This window comes from Crinia signifera, chromosome 1 (assembly GCF_055691185.1).
Source record: "Crinia signifera chromosome 1, ASM5569118v1, whole genome shotgun sequence".
NCBI classification, from domain to species: Eukaryota; Metazoa; Chordata; class Amphibia; order Anura; family Myobatrachidae; genus Crinia; species Crinia signifera.
Window position 1 is genome coordinate 261,231,023 of NC_139217.1, and position 26,135 is coordinate 261,257,157.

The following is a 26,135-nucleotide window of genomic DNA, read 5'->3' on the forward strand; positions in this document are numbered from 1 at the left end:
ACGCCCAACTCCTCCCCCTGCTTGGATAGTTTCGTACAATCGTTTTCTGCACGGACCACATTTCATGTTAGGACGTGTGAGGCAGTAGCACATGCGCAGATACGCCTCTGCACATGCGCAAATACCAGAGATCGGCCGTCCGACCGCACACGGAGCCGTCCGACTCAATCAGAATAAGGGCCATTATGTGGAATTATTAGGGTGTGCAATCTAGTGCCCCACCTCCCCCTTTATCCTAGTTAACAAACCTATTGTAGCATGTTTATTTTGAGGATATAAAAAAATCTTCTATTCTTCTATGTTATGAGCACTCACTGCAAAATAGTCAACTAGCTCAACCACCTACCGCTACCATTGGCAAATTTAGGGGTCAGGGTACCCCTAGGCAAAACATTATCTGTTGCCCCCCATCATCTTCCTTCATGTTTGTGCCTACCAACCTACAAAACAGTATGTAAGTCATCTGCAAGGTTTATTGTGCACTTTCAGTTATTTTGTTAGGAGAATCTTGCTTACTTTTTGCTGACAACTCCATGGGATGCATATATAAACAGGCAAGGTTTTATGACCCTAGTATTGTGTTTGGTATTAAAGCTAGATATTCATATATAACCTTAAATCTACCCATAGCTTCCATCATGAGTAAAGATCATAAACAAGGAGTGAATGGGGATGATAATGGGATCCCGTTGCTTTGGATGACACCTGGTAGAAGAATTACATTGGCATCCACATGCATACACGGTCATTCAATAGGACTGAGAATTCGCACAGCAGGGATCAGGTCTGAATTAAAACCTGACTGTGGGGGTTATACAGACCTGGGCTGCTAATATGTAGAGCCCTGAGATTAGGTAATTGTTACCAAGCCAGAGGGAAATCCACCCTGTGTAAAACTGCAAAAATATTGCAGCCCTATGACTAGCTGCAAATCCATTCCCAATTGCTCAGCATCTAATGACTTGGTACTTGCGAGGGGACGCGGAATACATGTAAATTAATCCGCGTGCGCTCGCCACGCTTCGGGCTCGGAGGCTCGCTGCGCTCGCCACACTATATAAAATCAATTCCACGCCAATGTGGATAGTGGGGGTATGAAAAGGTCGGAGGACGCGGACCGCCGCCCCTCGCGGGCTAGCTGCGCTCGCCACGCTTCTGGTTGGCGAATCGCATCGCATCACATGCCACTTGCTGGCATGCGATGCTATGTGATATTTAATTGTACAATCAGGGGCATTTTCCCGAAAATCGCATTGCATACCATCGCATACCATGGCATATGTTATGCCATGGTATGCGATGGGCGCCGTGCTAGGAAACAAGTACCTGGGGGTGTGCAAGGATGGAATAGCATGCAAATCAGCAGGAAATGGCCGAAAATCGGCCGCTAAATCGCATCGCGGATCGAACAGGCCGAAAAATCGGCCAAAAATCGTCCGCAAATTGGCCGATAAATCGTATGCGATTTACATTAAATCGGGTGCCCAGATAATACACAAGTACCAATGAGTTTCACAGTATGTGCAGTCTGTGCGTAACCCCAGACTTAATCGGCCAGTGTGATAGAAACAGGCTGATCGGGGCTGGAGAGGACATCTCACACCCTTCCCTGACACTCCAAGTAAACGGCCGGGTGATACTGTGGCGTAACAAATAGCACTGCAGCCCAAGCAGTGGCTTGGGGGAACCAGCACTGTGGGGGGCCCATGGTCTCTGCAGATTCCAATGGGTCTAGCCATCCGAGAATCTACTGAAAATGACCCTCCAAAAATGTCTGCCACCTTGGAGCATGAAACCCCTGGTAACAAGCATGTAACCCCTGTAAATGAGCATGAAACCACTGGCAATGAACATTTACTGTAGGTGAAATGTATGGGGGGCGGATTGATATGAATTACTAGATTTAAATTAAACATTGCTGTTAATATATCAAAGTAAATTAAATTGGTGTATCCTGAAAACATTGCATTGTGTAGAATCAATATTAAGGCCCCATACACTACCACTATTTGGGCCAATTTCACCCCTTCCCAACGTAACGGGCCTAGAAATCAGCTGAAATCGAGTGTGTGTGATGACCCCTCAGCTCCTCTGCGCGGTTCTGTACGCATTGGACTTAGGTTGGACCGGCTTCCGACCCTCCTCCTGGGGCGGGAAACAGGGGTTGCATGCAATCCATCACATGTGAAAGGGGCCTTATTCTAGTTCACTCTTTCTGACAAAATCCTTCTTAGATAGACAAAACCATGTGCACTGCAGGTGGGGCAGATGTAACTTGTGCAGAGAGAATTAGATTTGGGTGGGGTTTTACTTCAAAGTGAGATCTATATTGCAGTGTAAAAAAAAAAAGCAGCCAGTATTTACCATGCACAGAAACAAAATAACTCACCCAAATCTAATTCTCTCTGCACATTTTAGATCTGCCCCCTGCAGTGCACATGGCTTTGTCCATCTAAGAAGGATTTTGTCAGAGTGAACTAGAATAAGGCCCCAAATGTGATGAATCGAGTGCGACCCTGCCACCTGGAAAGGTCCCGGTCAGCTCGTGGGGCATCGGCTGGCCATACGCTGCTGCTAGTGTTTGCAGTAGTGTATGGCCAGTTTAAAACAATTTGTTCTACTATGATAGTATATGATTTGTTTTTGTTTGCCAGACATGAAAAATAGAACAAAGAAGACAGTATATAGAGCCAGCTTTAAAGGAGGCACTGCACAGTTGGGCATTTTTGTCCTGCACATGCCACGTAATTGCATGTGTGACAGATGTAACTGGGGTGCTGCGAGCTGTGACTGCGAATTCATATGCTGGCCACTGTAAAGGCTCCAGCAGCTTTGAGACAGATATTCTGGTGCATCTTTGAATGCAAGCAGTGGATCAGAGACCACAGCACAGAGCATCTCTGAACAAATACTGACAACGGCATCATTAGTATAGTTCTGTAGATACACTGCATTCCTAAACTCATTTGTGAATTCAACATAGTCAGAATCTGGGCCACAGAGATAAACGATTCAGAATTCCAGAGTAAAGGTGCCCATACACTAGGGCAACTCACATGCGATATGGCTTCTTTTCATGCGATTGGGAGCAACAATAAATCGCATTAAATGCATCCAAATCGCGTTTGATTTACATCAGGTCCGATGCAATGGGGTTATTTACTTTAATACGGCCTACACACATGCCGATATTAAGGCATTTTCTAAGCGACTTTGCTTAGTTTGGCAAAGTCGCTTAGAAAATGCCCCCACATCGGTGTGTGTGGGGGGCTATAGCGACAGCAATAAGGGTCCCCGCACGTCGCTGGCCGATCTTGATGAACAGTGTCCATCAATATCGGCAGGATTCTCTCACCGGAGAACACTGGCGCTGACCGCTCGCTCAGCACACAGAGCTGTCAGCTTTGTGGGCTGTCAGCTTTGTGTGCTGAGCGACAAAGGAGCATGTGTGTAGGGCCCATCGGCATGTGTGTAGGGCCCATAAGATAGGAGTTCTATTGAAGATGAGATGTTGCCCATACCCACCAATCAGATTCTATCTAGTATATTTTAGAACAGTGGTTCCCAACCCTGGTCCTCAAGTACCCCCAACAGTGCATGTTTTCCAGGTCTCCACACAGAATCACAAGTGACATAATTAGCTCCACCTGTGGATCTTTTAAAATGTGTCTGAATAATGAGTGCACCTGCCGGGTGACCTGGAAAACATGCACTGTTGGGGGTACTTGAGGACCAGGGTTGGGAACCACTGTTTTAGAAGGTGCTAAATAAACAAGTATCTGATTGGTTGCTATTGGCAATATCCTATCTACTTCAATAGAACTCCCATTTTAGTAAATTTACCCCAATGTGCGGTCCCATGCGCATCGCATCAAAGACTACAAGTTGCCTCAGCTGCAGTAGAGATATGTGGGATTGCAGCTTTGGGTGGGATTGTATGCAAAAAGGTTACATGCAACAAATAAGCATTCCGATTTGGTACTCCTTCATTAATAGGTCATGTGTCTGTATTTCCCCTCTGTCCTCTTGAATTTACGGTTGAATATAACAATATTATATAACGGTAACCTAGTGATTCTGTACAGATGCAGTGACAGGCTAGGCTGCGTGCGTGCGTGCGTGCGTGCGTGCGTGCGACTGCGAACCACGACCAGCAGCACCGCCGCCGGTAGGAGGACAGAAAGAGTGCGCGAGCGCACCTCCTTTGTACTTGGTCTGGTGGCGGGGGCGCGCATGGCTCGGTGGCACCGGAAGGACTTGTCGGGTGAAGCTGCTATGCTCCGGCGCTGACTGCTGAGCTCACTGAGCGACCTGAAGTGGGGGCGGAAGCCGAGGAGAATCCCAGGTGTGTGTGCCAGTGACAGAGGGAGCAGGAGGGTGAGCAGGAGGGTGAGCAGCCTTGACCGACACTGTAGAGCGGGGAGCACTGCAGTAGTATTACTATTGTGGAGGAGCGGAACAGCACTCCGGTGTCCAATCTGGTGGATGCGGGTTTTTATATCATAATATTGGGGGGATATGGGACGGAGCCACAATTGTCTGCGTGGGTTACTCTAACCTTTTGCAATGCACGCAACAAAAGACAGGAGACAAATAAAGGATGTTATTTCCCCTTGTCTTCAGTATGGCTATAGACCAGTGGTTTCCAGTGCCTAGGCACCCTGGGGTGCCTCAGGACACCTGCAGGGGTGCCTTGGGTTGGTGGACCAGGATCAATTCATGTTATTTATGGTCAATGTAACAGGCAAAACCAGTGCTTGTGGCTGCCAATCATAATATATGTGGTCAAACAGAAGCAAATCCTGTCCCTCACCAGATAACTGTGACATATAAACACAATGCACTTAATTTAATTTTTTTTTCTGAATTTGATGCTCTAGGGCGCCATGATTGAAAAAAGTTTGGGAACCCCTGCTATAGACCCTTATTTGCCAAGGAGAACATATCCATACTGCTTGTCACTGGTGCCTGTCCTTGTGTTTCCCTCCTACATCCCTATAGATTGTAAGCTTGCAGCAGGGTTCTCCTACCTCCCAAGTTTGTCTGTTGTTACCCAGTTTGTTTTATCACTGTCTACTATTGTAAAGCACAACAGAATCTGCTGCGCTATATATAAGAAACTGTAAAATATAAATAAATATATTTGGTATGTGATACAGTATATTACTATATGGTGACTCAAGTTCAGAACCTGGGACCCCCGGGCTAGCATTGCTAAAATGCACTAGGACACTATATCCATTAGTAACTCAAAGTTTGGTAAGGGTACACTGTTTAATTGGTACTTTGTCATCTTTGTGGCCAACGCTTATGTTACAGAACTTGTGAAGGAATCTTTGCATACCACCAACCTGGGTCCACTCCACCCTCTAATACCTTTAGTAAAGTTGTTAAGAGCTGAGCGAGCCATCGAGACCAAAGAGTGGCAAGTGAACGATGATGCTATTCTAAAGGCGGCTAACGTAACTAGCGTAAGCTGGTGCCACAAAGTTGAGGAAGTACAGTTTAATTTTCTGAACAAGTTTAATGATGTTCTGAAGCAGTTAAGTTATGCTAACTCAGGGAAACTCTATTTGTCACTATACCCGCTCCGTAGACCTACATAACATTGCCTGTGTGGAAATGAACCCCACATATTTGGATTTGGGGAGCTTTTATTAGCAGAAATAAAGTGATGTAAGGAGAGTGGGTACTAAAAAGTGATTGAGAAGCCTCTGGTACTTTCCAAAACTAACACTTGTACCTGATTTTTCCAGCTAAGGGATGCCCAAAAAGTTTCAGAGTGAAAACACCAAGTCTGCGGCTGCCCGCGCCAGAAAGGCTGAGGCAAAGGCTGTGGCTGATGCAAAACGTCAGCAGGCGCAGGAAGATGCATTTTGGCAGGATGATGACAAGCATGTTATGCGCAAAGAGCAGAGGAAGGTATGAGTTTTTTATCTTTCTAAGTTGAATTAGAATTGATGTTACACCTGTACTGTTTCTCTTTATAACTACCACAAACAACTTATTCTCCAAAACACACATTGCACCAGACATTTAATTCCATGGGGCAAATTCCCTGTAGTTTTCAGTGTGTTTGTACATACTGTAGGACGTATTCAGGTGAACTTTACATGTGCTGGATGAAAACCATAGGAAAGATTGGGTCCAGGACACTGGCTGGTATGGCTGAAAATGTATCAGATCCTTCTTCATAGCATTAAACAACACATTTGAGTCTCTTCAGAAGAGTATTGGCGTGACTGTGGGGTAATCAGAAGACTGTAATGGTGTGTACACACGTTAGATGTGCCTTAAGATCCTATCCACGATCTGATCAGATAGGATCGTGGATAGGATCTTAAGGCACATCCGATTTGCATCCTATCTTGACTATATAGTGCAGATCTGCACTATATAGACAAGGCAGCCAAGACTTTCTGGCTTCCGATACGTGAACGCGCATCGGGATCGCAAGAGTTAAAACCCTTGCGATCTGCATCCGATGCCGATCCGATGTTGACTATATCGTAAACATCGGAAAGAAAATCGGACCGTGTGTACACAGCATCAGTTTTGCTAAAGCCTCCAGCATGTCTGAAAGCAGATAATTGTCGCTTCCGATTTCATCTATCTTGACAGGCTGAAAGCCCATACAGTTGCTATAATATGACCGTGTATGGTAATGATATTGAATTCAGCCTGCATGTTGGACAATTGTTCTGTCAATCTGACATATATTTGACGGTGTATGACCAGCAGTGCAAAAGTCCAGTTCACCTGGAAACATTAAATTTGGTTGTTCCCATATGTTGAAAGTATCTCAAATTATTTAGGGTAATTAATGGCAACACATCCCACTTTTAAAAGGGATGGATTTCATATCTGTTCATTGGCTAAAATTGGCCCCTCTATAATTGGCCCCTCTATCATAGAAGAAAAGGTGATATATCTGATTAGAAATAAATAAAATGTCCCTCCTCCCCCATAATGCTCAGTGCCATAATTGCTGAGAAGTATGGCTATGCTAGAGAAACATGCCCTTTCAACTTATTTATATACTATTTGACTATGGCTGTCATAACTTTGATGTGCATTTGGAGCAGTATCCCACAACAGCTACTACTGCCAGCGAGATATGGCAGCTGACAAAAGGATAAGTATAGCTAAAACTAAATGTGGGCAGACCTGGACTCACTGTAAGATGGGTTCTAAAGTACTAGTTTGCTGTTCAGATAGGTCTAAAGATATACTGGCGCTTCCTGCTGTGTGTACAGGCCATCGTCTGGCTGCTCGTACGCCTGCTCCAGAGCCACCCAGCCTGAATAACAATCAAGTGTTTGCAGACTGTAAATTACATGCAAGGTACACCGTGTGACTGTATTAAACAGCATAGTTGTCCTTTTTCAGGAACTATAACATGACAAACTACTTGTCTACTGATCAGCACTCTCACTTACCTGCCAGCCTCAAGCTCAGAAACAGAGGTCACTGCAATTAGAGCGATGTTATAGAGTTGAGTGAAAACTGAGCCCCATTAGCTCTCTTAGCTGTACTGCATGATAATTACATGAACCATCAAGCCCCGCCCAGGTAAACAGGTTTGTCTGAGGATGTAGCAAGCTATTTAGAGACTGTATTTCAATGAAAAGGTTCACAAAAAAGCATGATAAATTATATTTCGAAACTTGGTACATAAACTAAAAGTGAAATAAATACAGTTTAGTGTTCATTTATGGTTCTTGGTTGATGTTTGTAAACCTTAGCTGTCAGATGGCCGCATTGCCTGGGTAGAGGTCTTTTATGAAGCTGATGAGCATGGTCTTCTGTCTAGTGCAGAAAAATTCTGCATGTTGACGTAGCCAGATAAAGGAGAGCTTTGTTAGGAAATTGCAGGAGATAATGCTAGAAATTACCCATCAATTAATGTAAAACTTTAGAAACCAAAACCAATTGAAAATAAACTGTTTCATGCATTTGTTTGCCTTAAGAACACTAAGGTTTATTTTCCTGTGTGTGTGTGTTGCACGTGCACACACACACACACACACACACACACACACACACACACATATATGTGTGTGCCTCACATTTTGTAAGGGACCAAACTTAATGGGACAGACTGAACAATCCTATATCAAACTTTCACTTTTTAATACATTGTTGCAAATCCTTTGTAGTCAATTACAGCCTGAAGCCTGGAACGCATAGACTTCACCAGACGCTGGGTTTTTATCCATGGTGATGCTCTGCCGAGCCTCTACTGCAAATGTCTTCATCAAGTGAAAGGCATGCACATTCGGATTCACGTCAAGTGATTGGCCATTGCATAACATTCCACTTATTTGCCTTAAAAAACTCTTTGGTTGCTTTTGCAGTAAGCTTCGGATCATTGTCCATCTGTGTTGTGTAGTGCCGTCCAATGAGTTCTGAAGCATGTGACTGAATATGAGCAAATATTACCCGAAACACTTTTGCTTTTGTCAGCAGTCATATTATTAACAAATACAAGAGAACCAATTCCATTGGCAGCCATACATGCCCACGCCATGCTTCACTAATGTGGTGGTATGTTTTGGATCATGAACAGTTCCTTTCCTTCTCCATGCTCTTCTCTGCCCATGACTCTGGTACAAGTTGATCTTTTGTCTCAGCTCTCCATAGGATGTTGTTCCAGAACCGTAAAGGATTATTTAGATGTTGTTTGGCAAACTCTAATCTGGTCTTTCTGTTTTTTTTGAGGCTCACCAATGGTTTACATCTTGTGGTGAACCATCTGTATTCACTCTTGTGAAGTCTTCTCTTGATTGTTGACACATATAGTGATCATTCTATCACCCTGAACCTTTCAAATTCTGTGCAGTTCCTCTTTCCTGCCTTGGGTGTCATTGTCTTCAGTGTTACTTGTAGCAAAGTCTGGTTTGTATCTCTCTATACACACCAAACTGTACTAGAAGCACCAAAGCAGGCAGTGACACCCCATACAGGAAAGAACTGCACAGCATTTGAAAGGTGCAGGGTGCTAGAATGATCACTACACATATACACCTACCTCCTGGAGAGTGTTCTTGATCTGGCCAACTGTTGCGAAGGGGTTTTTCTTTACCAGGGAAGTAACTCTTATGTCATCCACCACAGTTGTTGTTGTTTTTTTTTCTTGCAGTCTTTCAGTTCTTTTGGTGTTGCTGAGCTCTCCTGGGTGTTTTCTTTTTATGTTCCAAACAGTTTATTTGACCCACACCTAATGTTTTTTGCTAGCTTTATGATGGGTTTGTTTTGATTTTTCACCCTAATGGCTTGCTTCCCTGACAATCGCAGCTTTGTGGATCTCCTATTGAGTCCACAGCAACAGATTCCAAATGCAAATGTCACACCAGGAATGAACTCCAGACCTTCTACCTGCTTAATTGATGATGCTATATCCCACACCTGTCCATGCAGTAGCTATTAAATCTATTTTCCCATTAATTTTGTTCCTTTAATAAGTGGGAGGAACGGGTGTGGTATGGGACTCCGACAGTCGGGATCCTGACTGCCCAGAGTCAGACAGCATGGCGAGTGCAAAAAAGCCCCTTGCGGGCTCGCTACGCGAGCCACCTATTCTATTCTCCCTCTATGGGGGTCGTGGACCCCCACGAGGGAAAATAGCGGGTGGCCGTCGGGCACCCGGCTGTCGGCGCTTTGACAGTCGGGATCCCGACGTCGGGTAAATGATTGTCGGGATTTCGACTGTCGGGAACCCATCCGGCACATCTTGTTTGGTTCATTTCAAATCCATTGTGGTGGTGGTGGTGTATAAAGCCCAAAATATGAGAAATGTGTCAATGTCCCAATATTTATGGACTCTATCTATCACTGGGCCCAGAGTGTGAGTCTGAATCTTCCCCATATTGAAAACACTTCAGCGTAGTCCTACATGGGGGAGAAGCTGCATCGGTGAATATAAATTGTGCTCATGCCACTTCTCCACCATAAAATAATTTCATAAGTCTGATTTCATATGAGAAAAACACATTGCAATTCTAAAGAGATACTATGAAAGAGTATACCTAAGAAACACCTATAGGATCATCTGCATATACATTCCGACAGGGATTTTTAGATGAGAGTTAAAAAGAGGAAGTTAGGGTATCATAGTGCTGTAGTCATGGGTTTGATTGCAACCTTTTCTGTGTCGTGTGTTTGCTTAAGTTTCCTTTGGGTGACCAATTACCTCTCCCAACCTTCAAGTAAGAATTTGGACTAATTTACTTTTGGAAAAATGAATCCTAGCAATGTGTTCAATAAATAATTTAGAATTTAAGATCCATTATCACTATTGTGAATAATTACAGAGTAACTGCACAGTGCTGAGCAATGTATTCTATAAACAGTAATAAATGGAATGCTATATGTTGTTGACTTTTAGGCTACATGTGTTTCTGGCATTCACATTTATTTCAATTAGCGGTGGCTTATTTACGTGTCCAATGTTATCCCGGTACTTATCAGGATTTTGACAATGCAAAACCAAATCTGCTATAAACTTTGCATGTTTCTTTTCTTTTTAGAAACCCCTGTTTCTAAATTGGGTGCCCTTTAATTATTGGCTGGCAGGTTGGTGTATATGGTCCTCCTATCCTGGGATTTTATCTGTAGCACAGGAGCGTTTTACAATCACCAGGCAATTTACTATTGGTGAGAATATTTTGTAGAGTAGCATAGTTGGTGTAGTGCAGTGTTTTTTTAACCACTGTACTGTGGCACACTTAGTGTGCCCTGAGCAGTTTTCAAGTGGGCCACCAAAGATGCATTTTTTACACTGTGGGGCATTCTGCGATGAAAACAATTGGCATTAGTAGAAGGTCTCTCCTGTGTAATGAAAATAGATTAGTCTTTTTTTTTATTTTTTCATGTAAGGCCAATGGATTTGTTTTCTGTGGGTGACTGATGGCTTTCTTTAGCAATTTTAAAATCTTTTTTGGTGTGCCCGAAGGTGGAAAATCACTGATCTAGTGTTTATTACAAAAACCTCAGCCATTAGGCATTTCCTAGCATAGGCACTGTCTGTGAGATGTTTGTAGCTTCTCCCATGTTTTGCCCAGGATCTCCAGTTTCCTCACAGACTCTAAAAATCACTGTCTACTGTCTAAATTGAATCCTTTGTGTATGTGTGCATTTGGCAGTGTCTTATAAAATAGTATCAGTAGGTAATGAGGAATGTGTGCCACATAACTAAATAAACTATTGAGTCTTATGACACAAGTTGAGGAATGCAGCATATGTCACCAGATATTTGCTGATGTCTGAAAAAAAACTGTTTTTGCAAGCTCAGTTGTATGTGTGAGATAAAATAATTTTATAATGTCTTTTGTATAAAACTTATGAAAATATCTCGACCTATACATTCAAACAGATAGCAGAAGATTACAATTATAATGCAATTGATAGTACAGACCAAGGATAATGAAATACAGTGATGATAACCTTTCATGTAAAGGTGGCCATACATCAGAAAGATATTGTACCCAATCATACAATCTCAATTGATTGTAAGATGGATTGTATGCAGATTGTGTGCACATCTTATGTACACAATCATACAATCAATCAGCAGATGGATTGTATGACTGATTGTATGATGGTTTGTATGCATATTGTGTGCACATCTTGTGTACACAATCATGCAGCAGATGGATTGTATGACTGATTGTATGATGGATTGTATGTAGATTGTGTGTCCAAAAAAAACAAGGACTGCCGGGGATTTCAAGGGAAATTATACACAATCATGAGCGCAATCGATCTTAAGATCGATCTTTCTGATGTATGGCCAGCTTTAGTCTTTCAAATGGAATAAAAGTAGGCATATATACATTTCAAGAGTGCAATATTCAGCCTCTTCCATCATATGGCCAAATACCTGATTTTATCACCTTCAGATCCTAAACCACATTTAGAGCTCGTGACCTGGACACCTATGTGCCTGCCAACCATGCACCTGCTGTAACATTTGGGACCAGGATTGAGAGGGCTGAGGGTGATCTGCAAAAGTGACAACATGCTCTCTGTGTGGGGATCTATACTGAAACAGCCACTGCCCAAAGATCAGCAAGTACAACGGTACTACACCTTCACCAGCAGGAGCAGTGACACCAACTGCAGGATTATCTCCCAGCACAGCCTGATCATGGTCTGCCATTCATCCGCTCCCATGTATAACAGGAGATACAGGATGCTACATTGCTGAATTGCAAATATTACTCCTCTAATTCCATTTGGAAGGCTGACATTCCCTATAAATGGTTATCAAAACCAGGGTTTCTGATCTCTGGCCCATACCCTCATTAATAGATTGTTTCATCCACTTCCAGATTGTCAGTGGTTTTATAGCCTTATTAAGTACTCACTAAGGCCCCATACACACCAGAACGACCAGGATCGTCTAACGATCGGCTACCGATTTGGCGTGCACTTTCCTGGTGCGCTCTCCCGCTGCCGGTAAACGACTAGGGAACGATCATGTTCCCTGGTGCACACGATTAGCTAACGATCCGACATCGGTAACGATGGTCGTACGACCGTCGGATGTGCGGATCGTTAGTAAATCTGCGGTGGGAGTGTCTTTATAAACAAGCCGGATTGGAACGACGGTCCGTACGACGGGAGCACACACAATGTGCTTCAGATGTGCATACAATCAGCACCCGACCTGCGGTCGGATTGGAGATTCTGCTGCAGGAGGCAAAATCTCCAATGCGACACACGACGTGACGGGAGCGCGCATCCCGTCGCAAACGATCCTGATTGTGAGTGAAAAACGAACGATTGACCCACAATGCATGCACAACCGTCGTTACAACGGTCGAAATTAGCCCTAATCGTGAGCTAATCTTTCTGGTGTGTATGGGGCCTAACCCTTTAGGTTAACTTTAAATTGCCTACAGTGTGGTAACAATAGCCCCACAGACCCCGCGGTGGCGCTGTGTGGGCACTGGGGGGTCTGCAGGGACATACAGACATTCTATGGTTAATTTTGTTGGGGGCCAATTAGCCTACTAGTATATTTTTGGATTGTGTGAGGAAACTGGAGTACCCGGAGGAAACCCACGCAAGTACGGGGAGAATATATAAACTCTGCACAGTTAGGGCCCTGGTGGGAATCAAACCTCAGTGCTGTGAGGCAGTAATGCTAACCATTAAACAGTCCGTACTATAACATGTAATATATTTCTTCAAACCGTGTCTCTGGGTACAGCCTGAAAAGATCACTACTTACTGTCACAGACCGATTTGCCAGGTAGTTTAGTAAAAGCCAAAATGGTTTGCTAAGAAAGTGGCAGTTATTAAAAGACTTAAAACACTGCACATAACAGGTTTACAATCACATTATAATTGTATGTCTTATCTTTGGCAAAGGGATCCATGAGTGGCTGCCCACATGCCTATGCACTCACACAGCCATAGGAAATCAGTGGTGTGATCACACCCACAGCTAGGGAGGCCAATAACGGGATTTCGGCCTAAAAAAGGTGGGATTTCTCTCCCGGGATTCAGCCCGGGATAGGAACAGTGTGTTGTAGCGGCATCATGGCGTGGTCGGGCTGCTCAGCGTGACCCCTGGCATCACGTCATGCTGCCATAGCACCAGTGCAGGGCAGGGGGGATAGTGGTTTGGGATCAGTCTTACTTTCATTGATGTACGGCATGGGGGGGGGGGGGGTGTTTTTTTTTTTGGTTTTATCAGGGAGGCCAATCCTGGAATCCCGGGATTGAGCATTTTTCAATCCCGAATCCCAGGATTGAAAAAAATGCCCCGGGATTGGCATCCCTACCCACAGCTAATTGCACCTTGCTGTGTACAGCCGATTTGCTATACTGCGCCAATGAGATGTCTACATTTGTAGTCTTTAAAGATACAAAGGTTAGAATTCCATTAAACACAGTCATAAGGGTGGTAGCCTCTGACTTTTAGCCAGGGATATGGGTTAAACGGGTTTGCGGCACCCATCATAAGGGCATTTATTACAGATTTCTTTTTGAGCCTCTTAGGCTCCAGCAGAAATCCGCATGAAGTAGAGCCTGCAGGCTGTAATTGAATAACCCCAGCAGACCAATTACCGGTCATTTAACTTACAGTAGCTAATTGAATTGGCCCATAATGCAATAAAACTTATTAAAGCAGAAACAAGCAGAAGAAATAAAAAGAGAAATCATTCTTTAGATACATTAGTGAGCGGAAAGCAAAAAGCATGGAAGGAGTTAAAGGTGAGGATCTTATGTAGCCCTATTGAGTTAACTCATTAAGTGCTGACTCCTCAATCCCTTACCAACTTTATCGTAGGAAGTGTCCCCCAGATGAAGCCAGAGAGAGACTGGTAAGTACCAAGATATGCAGCTATCTTGGTACTTTTTCCGGGGACTTACCGGTAGCTACAAATATTAAATGATAAATGGTCCCCTTGCTCTCATCACTTCCAGAGAACTAAAATTGTATCGTAACGTTTCAACTAACAATTGCCCTGCACCCTCAAAATTCTTCTATGGGAAAACACATTTTTTAATTTCTGAATTTTGAAGTTTATTATTTGTTCTGGCTTCAATTATTTTTCAATTTAACATTTGGAATTTGTATCATGGTTAATTAAAAATCATGTTATTCTTCATACAGGATTTGTGGTCCAGAACCATTTACCAACTTTATCAACTGTGGTTGTTTACAATAAATCTTGCTGACTCCTAGTGTTTCTAGCAATCAAATAAGAAAAAAAGTGTACAATAGCAATAGGTTAGGATTATTTATAAAATGTTAGAATGGGACAATTTTTTAGTGTAATCTTCAAGTAATTTGTACCAAAGGTTTTTTGATTTGGGTTCCACAGACTAAAGCCCCGTACACACGGGGCGACCTGTCCCCCATACTGAGCGACGGGCTTAAGCCCGATCGCTCAGCGCACACATCATAGGACACCTGCGGTGTAGTGTGGTGAGTGGTGCTTTTCCTAATTTTTTATGGGCAAAGCCCCGCGATCTAGCAGGTAAGCCAGTACAAGCACTGGCTTTCCCTGCAGGCAATAGCGACGTGCTGGACTGCGCATTGCTATTGCTGCCGGGCATACACACAGAGCTAGACAGATCACTTGGAAATGGGGCTGAAATCACCCCGTGTGTATACCCCTTTACAACATATACTCCGGCCTACTGGTCAGGAGCTGCTGCACATAGAGGTGCCAAGCCTCTAAAATAACAGTGCTCGATTTTAAGTAAAATTTTGCTGGCTAGATTGATGGAAAATGAGTTACTGTTGTCTGTTCCTAAAATTAGAGCTTAAATGTGTGTTTCAGGGTCAGGCAATCATCACATGGGATTTCCAATGATTCACTGGGTTGTCTCCCCAACTGGAGTTATTTCATAGTTCTATTTCCTAATTCATAGCATCCTCAAATTAAGGGAGAGAGCTATCAAATTTTGGAGTACAATATGGTACCAACCAATTACCTTCTGCCTTTTCTTCAAGCACAGCCTGTAATTGAGATCTACAGAAATGTCAATGGCGAATGTAGCTCTCTTACTCTGCAATGCAAAATCTCCTTGTAAGGGACATTTTATTTATACACCGCCAACTCAGAGTATTTTCTAGTTGATCATGTGGGTACAAGCTATAGATGCAGTTGCTGTATGTTCCATGCAACTTTATGCTTTCACAGCAGACCTAATCCAATTATAATTGGTCATACTTGATCTCCTAATTAAAGTTCCTTGTAGTGTGTCGGTATGCCTTGATACGGTATGTGTCTATGGTGCGATTGTCTTGCGATTTATTGCATGGCAAGCAGAACACATTTGATTTTGACTATATAGTACATATCTGTACTAATATAGTCTTACTTGCACAGTGCATTTTTCTGTGCGATTTCCACTAAACAGGAGTGCGCATCAGGATCGATTGGCATCGAATGTGGCTGAAAACCGTAAAAATTTTTATTCGATTTTTGACTATATCATAAAAAAACGAATAGAAAGTATGTCAGAATTGCACCATTACTGCTTTTGAAGTCCTATTTATTGTTCCTCCAATTAAGGGGGGTATTCAATCTGGGGGTCACGGCTGTCCTGTTCTCGGTCTGCTCGACCGAGAACACGCATGCGGGATTCAATGTCCCGCCTGCAGTGGGACGCGGAGGGGGCGTGGCCGGGAAGAGTGGAGCTGCAGCTGACAGCTCGTCACTTCACGGCCGTTCTCGGCAGAACGAGCCCGACTGCTTGTGAAGTTGAGCTTGTTCTGCCAAGCTCCCCTGTTCAATGCTGTCGGGGAAGACAGCATTGAATAGGCCGCTGAGGCCATCTCCCCCTCTGGAGATGGTCGCCGGTGATTGAATACCCCCCAAAGAGTTAATAGAATATAGGACACTTCACAGATTAAAATTTATTTTTTTATATTTAACTGGGTCACTATCAGCTGCTGCAGGGTACCGTAACATTGTAGCAGACACATTTTAATATTGCTTAGTCAAACTAATTTTTTAAGACTTTAAGGGCTGGGGGCTAAGCTAATGGACAAGCACTAGAACAACATGTTCTCTGGCCACTCATAAAGACAGCCAGAGAGAGGTTTTTTTCTTCCTGACCCCTCAGGATCCTCCATTTATATTCCCCATTACAATACTTTCTACATTAGAAAGCACTCCGTTTCCTATTACCACGCCCTGTCTTTTTGTTGTAGTAGAGGTCTTAGATTTTAAGGGAGGTAGATGTATATGTCTGAAAGAAAAATCAGTGACCTAATTGTAATTTGTGGCTTTTATTTTTTCCGCTGTCAATAAGAAGTCCACTTTCAATGTATTTCTGCTTTCAGCAGTCTGCTCTAGCTAGTTGTTCTTCACACTACATTGTTTTCAAATATTTAACCCATGCTGCCATGATGGAGCATTATGGCTGAAAATGTTATTGCTTAGTCTACTGCCGTTTTGAGACTTGTCATGCTACATGGATTGCTATCCAACAGATTCTGTGAAAGCTTCATGTGAATTACAGTAGGGTAAGGATTCAATTATTTTTCAAATTTCTCTAATGCATATGTGCTAGACAATCCCAGATCATGACCTGTTTGCTATAACTGGCGGAATGATATGTTGGTCACATTGAACGATATACAGAAGTGCATTATCACACACTATTTTTGCACTTGGCAATAACTTTTTTTTCTTGTATTCTATTTGGTCAGAGTGTCTGCAAAATCTAAAGCATGGGCAAGAGTATGTAACTAAAGTAGTGGCCTGTGCCTTATACAAGATGGCAATCTCATAAAGTGATTAATTATTTGTTAGTGAAGCCGTTCTACCCAGTAATTTTGTAAATAAAGCTGGCCATACATCAGAAAGATCAATCTTAAGATCGATTGCGCTCATGATTGTGTACAATTTCCCTTGAAATCCCTGGCAGTCCTTGGTGGTTTTGGACACACAATCTGCATACAATCCATCTTACAATTGATTGAGATTGTATGATTGGGTACAATATCTTTCTGATGTGTGAAAGGACACACCCGGGTCGTAAATCCCGTGTCTCCGACCCTGGAATTGACCAGGGTCGAGGACACTGGATTTATGACATGGGTTGACCCTTTCACACATAATAAATACCCGTGTTATTCAGCAAATTACTGGGTAGAACTTTTCAACACGGTAATTTGTTCTTCTGTGTGAAGGGAGGTCAGGCTGCACTCTAGAAAATGACCCGGCATTTGAAATGCCATATATTTGCCGTGATTTTCAGACTTTTTTTGTCTGAAAGGGGTATTAGAGTGCTAATCATGGAAGTGGAGAGCTCGTGACGGATTTAGCAGCAGGCCTTAGTTGTAGCTGACCTATCAAGTCCTAGTAGAGGGGCTTCTGTAGAGTAAAATCTAATTTATTCCAAACCTAGATTGTGCAGGAGATGGAAAAATTGAATACTCCAGTAAGGTATGTTTGGTACATACCCTAAAAGATAGCCCACCTCACCCATACTGGAGTATTCAGTTTACCCATGTCTTGTACAACAATTTGTTTAAACAAAAGTAGTTTATGCAATTATTGTAAACCACACCTGTAGTGTAATGTATGCTTTTAGCATATTACATCAGTGCAATACAGGGGAGAATCCCCATAGTTTGTCCTGAGATTATGGGATAACCCCAACTTTAAAATAGAGGTGACTTTTCACTTGGGTCTCTATAAAGAGTAAGTTGCAATTGTGGCTTGTCATTTTACTACGCTGTGGATGCTTCTGTTGTGTGAAAATATATATATAGCCTCTGAAGCAAGAGGAGGTACAGCAGATATTATGCACTGGGTAATTTTTCTCTTACATTTTCTCATCTCACCTATTCTATTTCCTTTATGGGGGAACAGGTGCACTCTTTCAATATCCAGTGCCCATGACACCTACTGAATAGTAGTAATCCTCCCTCCAGAGGTGAATTGTTTCTTACATTTCTCCGAGTGCATCCTTATGATTGACACTGGGTAACAAGAGAACTTTAATGCAATTGTTTTACTACTGGCACTCACTATATTACATTTGCTACCCTTTTATGCTGGGTACTCACGTACCAATTCCTGCAGCTGCTGATATAGTTAACTATATTGGCGGTGCTGCTATTGAACAATATAGTGCATACACACTGAAAGATATCGTTAGCATTTCACACATCCTGTTTGAGCGGCTTTCAGCTCAAAGCCGCCCAGTGTGTATGCCCCAGCGATGAGCGGTGAGCGCTGCTGCACACTACCAGCAGATGAGCGCCGTTGAAGATGTCTTTGCATAGCTCTGCGCTATGCAATGCCCCCTCCGTCGGTGCGGAGCAGGGGGAAAGCCGCTCAGTGTGTATGCACTGAGCGGCTTTCCCTCCAGCGATGATAGCGATCATCGCTGTCCATACACGCTGGGCATAGTCGCCCAGTGTGTATGAACCTTAAATGTCTTTCCTTATCTACTGATGGTAAAAGTGTCCAAGTTGAATACCCTACTGGAGAGCAAATTGGCCTCATAAGAAGTAATCCTTTCCTTCTTCAAAGTGGTAAAGGGGATTCCCATTCTAGTAGGTCCTTTGTGGCTATAAAGTATCTCAGTCTAGTATTTGATGCAATGACAGCTTCCCTATTTTTAGCATTATATTTTACATTAACCAGAATGTTACATTAGTATTCATTTTACCCACACATGCGGATGAAAAAGAAAGGAAACTGCATTGAGATCAATCATGATATAAGAATATTATTACAATTGCCTTACACCTGATAGGCACACAGGAGTATCAGTGATGTTGGGTTACCATAATACATGCTTTTGTGTCTCCTCAATTAGAATGGAATCATTCACTAAATGGCAATTTAACGCAGGCAGAAATGGCTCAAACTTAGACACCTATCCGTATCTTCTCTAACCGTGATCATATGGATATATTCTTCTCTGACTCTCCATTTGGGAGATGTGTTTGCAAATCCATTTAAATAAACTCTTGATTTTGTGGCTTTTTTTTCCTTATTATCTTGGGTACATCACATCTAATGGCTGCTATGGAAATTTGAAAAAGAAACCCAAGTTATATCTAATCTATTCCTTTTTATTGAACTATGCCATGGTAGCCTAGATTTCGGTTATTAGAGTGGATGTGCATCTTGTAAAAGTTATTCAGAGACAAAGAATAACAGTAGAACATGTATTGTATGCATTGCAGGGACATTTTATGATAGCCTGTCTCTAACTAACATAGTATGAAACCTACACATTTAATGATTACCATGAAGTATTTCAAGGAAAAGCATTTTCATTTGTAAACTACAGGTCACAGTGCCAGGTCATACTTGAATATGCGATTCTAGAAGTGTGACTTGCCCTCGTAGGAATTTTGTAGCTTATTGTACTCCAGGTTCCAGCAGGACAAACCATGGAATGGTACTCTGGGAATGCTGTAGTACATAAGGGAAAATTCGCATTTAATACTTATTTATTCACACTCACTGCACATTGCCAGTACTGACTTGGCTTCCTATATTGTTGTGTCCTTTATCAGAATCAAGCACACATTCATTTGTTAAGCTTGCACCTCTGAAATTGGACTGCAGTATATCAAAAACCTTTATTTAAAAAAAAATATAAAGTTTTCTAAAACAATATAAAATGTTAGCAGCTAGTCCACCATAAGGTAGTGTTACTCACACTGGTGGATTTTTAAAAGGGAAAACTTAAACCTGCGCTCATGGTAATGTTTTACTTAATGTGCTACATGATACATGGGTGGGATCTCTTCTTTCCACTGTCTCATTATACAGGGCAATTAATAAAATGGCTGGAGGATGATCCCCCATATATAGTTCTGGAGACACAATCTTCTAACTTGGAAAACATTGGCACCCAACAGCTGATTGCAATCTGTTTTGACAAAATTTCTTTGGTACTTATGTAGTATCTGGGCGTCCGATTTAGAAATCGGATCGCATCGCATCGCATGCAACCAAATCGTATGCGATGGTCAAGATTTTTCCATAGGATTCAATGTTAAAATGGTCTGAGTCCATTTTAACATAGAATTCAATGGGAAAAGGGAGTCCTTTTCCTTTAACCACTATCCAAGTGGGCATGGAGTTGGATATAAACCTGTGGCGAGCGTAACGAGCCACCGAGCCCGAAGCGTGGCGAGCGGACACAGAATACTTTTTAAGAAATATGCGTCCCCTCGCGGGGCTCGCTTCGCTCGCCACGCTTCGGGCTCGGTGGCTCGCTGCGCTCGCCACGCTATATAAAATCAACTCTATGCCCACTTGGATAGTGGGGAAATGAACAGGACCTTCTTAACATTGAATCCTATGCAAAATCGCATCAAATCGCATCTGATTGTATGCCTTAAGGTAAGGCATACAATCACAAAATCGGACGCCCAGATACTACATAAGTACCATGTCTTTGTATCACCTACTCTTGTTTATGTAATGCCTTCAATGTTTGGTTTATATGGTAATTATACCATTTTGGTCACTTTTATTGTCTGGTGAGCTTGCACAATATACTCTTATTCCTGGTTTCCACTACATTCCGCTTTGAACATTGCTTACCACATTACCCGTTTCATCGCTTCCTTTGTCTCCTTTCGGAGTGGAGCGTTTATTAAACACTTGATCAGACAGCTATAGAACTGGCTTTAATAATGCAAAAGACACATCATTAAGTGTGCATAGCAATTTGACACCAGAATACAGATGGAAGTTGAATCACTTTAGGTCTACCAGTGTGCTCTACAGACAGTGACCTGTTTAATGGGTATTAACTTAAAAGCTTCTTTAAATAATGTATTCCTTCAATGTTTGTATGAAATCTTAGTATCTGAAGCTCATTAAACTTGTCATAAACAGTTTCTGGAAGTTGCTAGCCATATTCGCTAATGGTGTTCTGTCACAGAGTTTCCTTACTGCATTTCAAGCGGCTTCCCATATAGAATGATGTCCTTAATTTATTTTTAATAAATTGTCTACATAATATGGGATTTTAGCAGTGACCCCGCTGCTTGAGTGTCTCATGTACAAATTATAGTGGCATGAAGACAATTTCTTCAGTTTCAGCAGCATCTTTGAGCCTAAATTCTTCACCGGTGGTCCAAAAAAAAGTACAACGTAATTTATTGGACAATGGTGCAATCCGTAACAAATTACAATGACTATCTTTATATTGTGTACATTTAAATCATCAAATGATGAATTGGGTGTTTACATCATGTATGTTCAGCATGTCCAAGGGGAAGATTCCATGGCGAAAGTTTTTAGTTAATTTATATTTTGTGGCAACGTATAATGCATTGTTTAGTTTGTACGGCAGTGCAGTATTTTGTTACATTGCATTGCTGGGTCACATTGCTTTTAGGTGTGTACCCTGCTTTACAGTTAAAATAAAAAATTAGGGCTCATCTAAAACTTATGGCATAGAAAGACATTTAGTTTTCCACCTGAAAGTCCACACACCCAAACATGAACGAGGACAGATATTAAATAAACATTATTGCTATTCCCTCTACATATTAGTCACATTTTAGCTGCACTAAAGCTTTTTAAGATATTATATTAGAAAACAGGTATTTATTTTGACAATAGTATATGGTGTACTGATGTGAATGCCAAAAATATTCTCTACAGCGCTTTAGAATGTGTGTATGCTATATAAATAACAGGTAAATAAAATAAAAACCCTTCCCCTTAGAACCTTCTGTTCCCTGCACAATGAGCCTGATTCCGGTTCACTTGCAAAAGCAAATTCATTTCTCGCTCGCTCACTCTCTTGTAACGTGCATAAAGTTAGATTTGGGGGAGTGATCTTGTTTTGTGCAGGGTACATACTGACTGATTTATTTTTTCACTGCAATATAGATATCAGTTAGAAGTGCACCCCCCCACCCAAATCTAACTCCGTGCACATGTTCCATCTGACCCACCTGCAGTGCACATGGTTTTGTCCATTATAGAGAGAATTTGCTTTTGCAAGTTAATCAGGCCCAATGTCAACATGGTCAATGCTAACAACATCATAACTCTTAACAGTGTTTAACCATGAATGTCGACACTGTAAATGTCAACAATATGACTACTTTCCAAAACAATATCACGTGTTCTTGCAGCAAGCCTGCTCCAAAAATGCTGTATTTTGAATGTATGACCATACCACACTTAGATTGGCAGGATAATTTGGGGAAGAGTTAAAGAAAGATCAAAAAGTAGAATTGTGCAAATTGGTGAGCCCTACAATCAGATATACTAGTGCTATAATAGAAACTATAAATTCCTGTGTCATGACTATTATTCATTCATGCATTATTGGACATAAAAAGTCCAAATGAAAAATAAAGTTAAACCCGTGCATGGAGTTGTTACTTTCCTTTATATGGCATACCGGATTTGTGACCAGCCCAGAACTCCCAAGCTTTCAGCCACTAATGTACCGCTTGAACAGTTGTCCTTGGCATCCTCCAAACCCTGAGAATGACATGGTATTTCTAAAACTGCTTTTGTCTGCAATTTTATTCCTCTTCTGCATCACACAAATGTTCTCTGCTACAGGGATTGAAAATTAGGTACAGTATGAGCTCCATTTCATTTTTTTTTTCACAGCATACAGCAAATAACTTTATTTTTATAAATGTAAACAAAAAATCACTCCCTTTTTTAAAGGGACTTTTCCTGAGAGAAGTCACTTGTGAAGTGTGTGTAATTGAAGTTTGCATTAAATAAAAAGCACCTGAAGAACCTTTGACTTTTTTTATTACAAATACAAAAAAAGGAAGACCATGAACCCTTTGAGTGCCAAGTGACTTGGCTAAAATAGGTGTGAAAATTGCCACGCATATATAGGAAATATAATCTTTTTTTTACACAACTTTTATTTGAATTTATATAACAAATGTGAGTGCTGGCTTTTTTAGCCGATATTTTGAACATCTATCACAGATGTTGGCACTCAAATAGTTCAAGATGTAGCATATAAATAAGCAAACAGACTGTGAGTGGTGGGTTTTTCTGGGGCAGGACAAACCTATCAAGGCAGGTTTGTCCTGCCCCAGAAAAATCCACCACAGAACTTAGGGGCAGCCCCTCACCTGTCGCATACCAAGCCCCCACCACACTTGTTCTCACCACCATCCAGAGCTGACTCCCCACCCCGGATCGTGGGGGTTCCCCTGTCGCATTTCACTACGTGACCAGGCGGCAGGCTAGGGCATGTTCGGGGAACTCGGGCGGACGGATTTCCAAACTTTCCTGAGCGGTGTTTCCAGTGGCAGGGGGAGCCCCAACGTACGATTGCTGGGGTGGGTAGTCTGGACTGATTGGAGGGGAGGGTGGTTTTCCGTTTGTTTTTTCATGAGAGCCTGCTCCTGCAGCGCGGCTCAGCCTGGAAAATTTCTGGGCATACCATCAAAGGGGTTAATATACTGAAGCAAATCGATAGCAATGCAATATAAAAATATAGGTGAGTTTTATTGAGCAAGTAGCACTTACTTAGCATACCATTCTGGGACTTGGAGTAAGTTTTGTAAAGCTTCCAAAAAATGAAGTTTTTTTTGGCCATAGAAAACAGATTCTGTATCCTTTCTCTATTGCATTTTAGAAAAAGATGGACAGAATCTAGTTGTTATAGCCAACATCACCTCTTTTCAATTTTTAAAGCTTTAGGAAATTGACCTCGTAGTGCCACCACTTAAATGTCATGTTTTTTTTTTCCTCAGGGGAATATGTAGGTTTTGTGAGGATACTGGGTGATAGTGTGCCCTTCCTCCCCTTGAAAAGCTAGACCAAAAAGAAACCATGTAACATAAACTCAACATACACTAGTGCTCTATACCCCCTTGCAGTTCTGAAATGCATTCAGCACTGTAGTGCAAGCAGGGTTCCTATAGGACAGGGGTAGCCAACTCCAGTCTGCGAGAGCTACCAACAGTTCATGTTTTTGAGCACCTAGCAGGTGCACTCTTTACTCACTGACAAATTACAAAAGATCCACATTTAGATATAATTACTTAACTTGTGATTCTGTGAGGAGACCTGGGAAACATTAACTGTTGGTAACTCTCGAGGGCTGGCGTTGGCTACCCCTGCTATAGGATATGATTCCTGTTATTTCTTACTAGAGCATTCTTTATTCTGGGCTAAGTTGGATTGGATGTTTTAGTCTTCATTCTAGCACCTCTCCTTGTAAAATCCTTGCAGTTCCTCCTTCCTGCCTGCGGTGTCGCTGTCTGCTGTGGTACTTCAAGAACAGTTTGGTTTGTATCTCAATGTTGAGATACAAACCAGACTGTCATAGAACTACCACAGCAGACAGCGAAACCCCAGGCAGGGAGGAGGGTGCTAGAATGAAGACTAGATGTATTATCTTGCAGACCCCTGCCCCTTAGCCATGAACCAATGTGATAGGGAATGACTGCCAGACATCCTAATGCATTGAGAAATGTTTCAATTCAAACTGTTCTACAGTTTCTAAACTGCACTAGAATAAATGGCTGAATTATACTTTGTGTGCCACTGTAACATACAATCCAGTACTTTCACATTAACCTCTCACAAAGTCCAATTTATGCAAGTAATACTGGGCCTGATTCAGAGATGAACAGTAACACATTTAAAGTCCCAGTATCAACACCTGCATATTGGGTGCCACTCCCTGTAACCATCCCCAAATGCTGACTTTCACTTACTTTGCAAAATAGTTTGTTCTCAGTGTGCCCATAATCCCTCAATTGCGTAAACATTGGCATTGCCTTTCTCAGAATCGGGCCCACTAACCGTTTTGCTCAGTTAGATGTATGTATTACTATATATTCACAATCATACCATTGTATAAATTCTAGTCTTGGTACGTCCATCACATTTGCGGTATCTATTTCTTTGTTCATTTAGTGACTGCTATACATTTGTGTTTAACACATCACAGCGACAGTAACTATTGCATGCAAATACATTTTAAGACCATAAACATGGTCAGTAACAGTAATTTTCAGTACCAGTCTAACATGTAACATAAGCAGTATAGCATTAATGGTACAATTACTTATCAAGTTTAGTTACTGTTTTTTGGTTTGTTTTCAACAAATGTCTCTTTTCCTGGGTTTGCGTTTCCATTAAAATGTTAGCAGTATTAGCACCATATTCCTGTATTGTGCAGCTGTATTCTAATATCAAAGTCTAGCATATATTCCTTATAACAGAGGTTCCCATACTCCGTCCCAATGACCACTTACAGTTCAGGTTTCAATTCTTAAGGCAGTGGTTCTCAAACTGGGGACCCTTGGGGGATTGGTGGTTCATGACCAATTTAAATTCTTTATGGACAATGCAATGGACAAACAGATGTGAATCTATTGCCAGATAATGACCCTAATGATGAAATATAAACACAATTACTTAATATATTTTTCTGGTTTTCTCAGTGAGAAACTTTATATCCAGGAGCGCCATGACAACAATTATGATACTCAGTGGTGCAATGATTCAACAAAGTTTTGGGTCTATTAGAGAAGAGTTTTTTAGGCACAGCACAAACTCAAGAGGTATTTTTTGTAATGCTGATGATTCTGGATATTTGGCAGATATCAAAAGATCTTTTGGGCCAACTACAGTATTATATGACTGCATTGCTGCCACCAGCCGCAACTCCCT

General features: G+C 42.0%; 1 protein-coding gene across 3 annotated transcripts in view; it reads left to right on the plus strand.

Annotated features, from left to right (window-relative positions):
• Window positions 1-4,145: 4,145 nt before the first annotated feature.
• The window catches only part of CCDC124 (coiled-coil domain containing 124), a 30,654-nt gene continuing 8,664 nt past the window's right edge, over window positions 4,146-26,135 (plus strand). Inside the window, exons 1-2 of one of the 3 annotated variants that reach the window (XM_083181810.1) lie at window positions 4,146-4,377; window positions 5,757-5,922. In XM_083181810.1, the coding sequence (XP_083037936.1) occupies window positions 5,764-5,922 (159 nt within the window). In that variant the 5' untranslated portion in view covers window positions 4,146-4,377; window positions 5,757-5,763. Of the gene's footprint in view, window positions 4,390-5,756; window positions 5,923-26,135 lie in introns of all 3 variants that reach the window. The other 2 variants (XM_083181803.1, XM_083181795.1) reach the window with 2 other exon arrangements.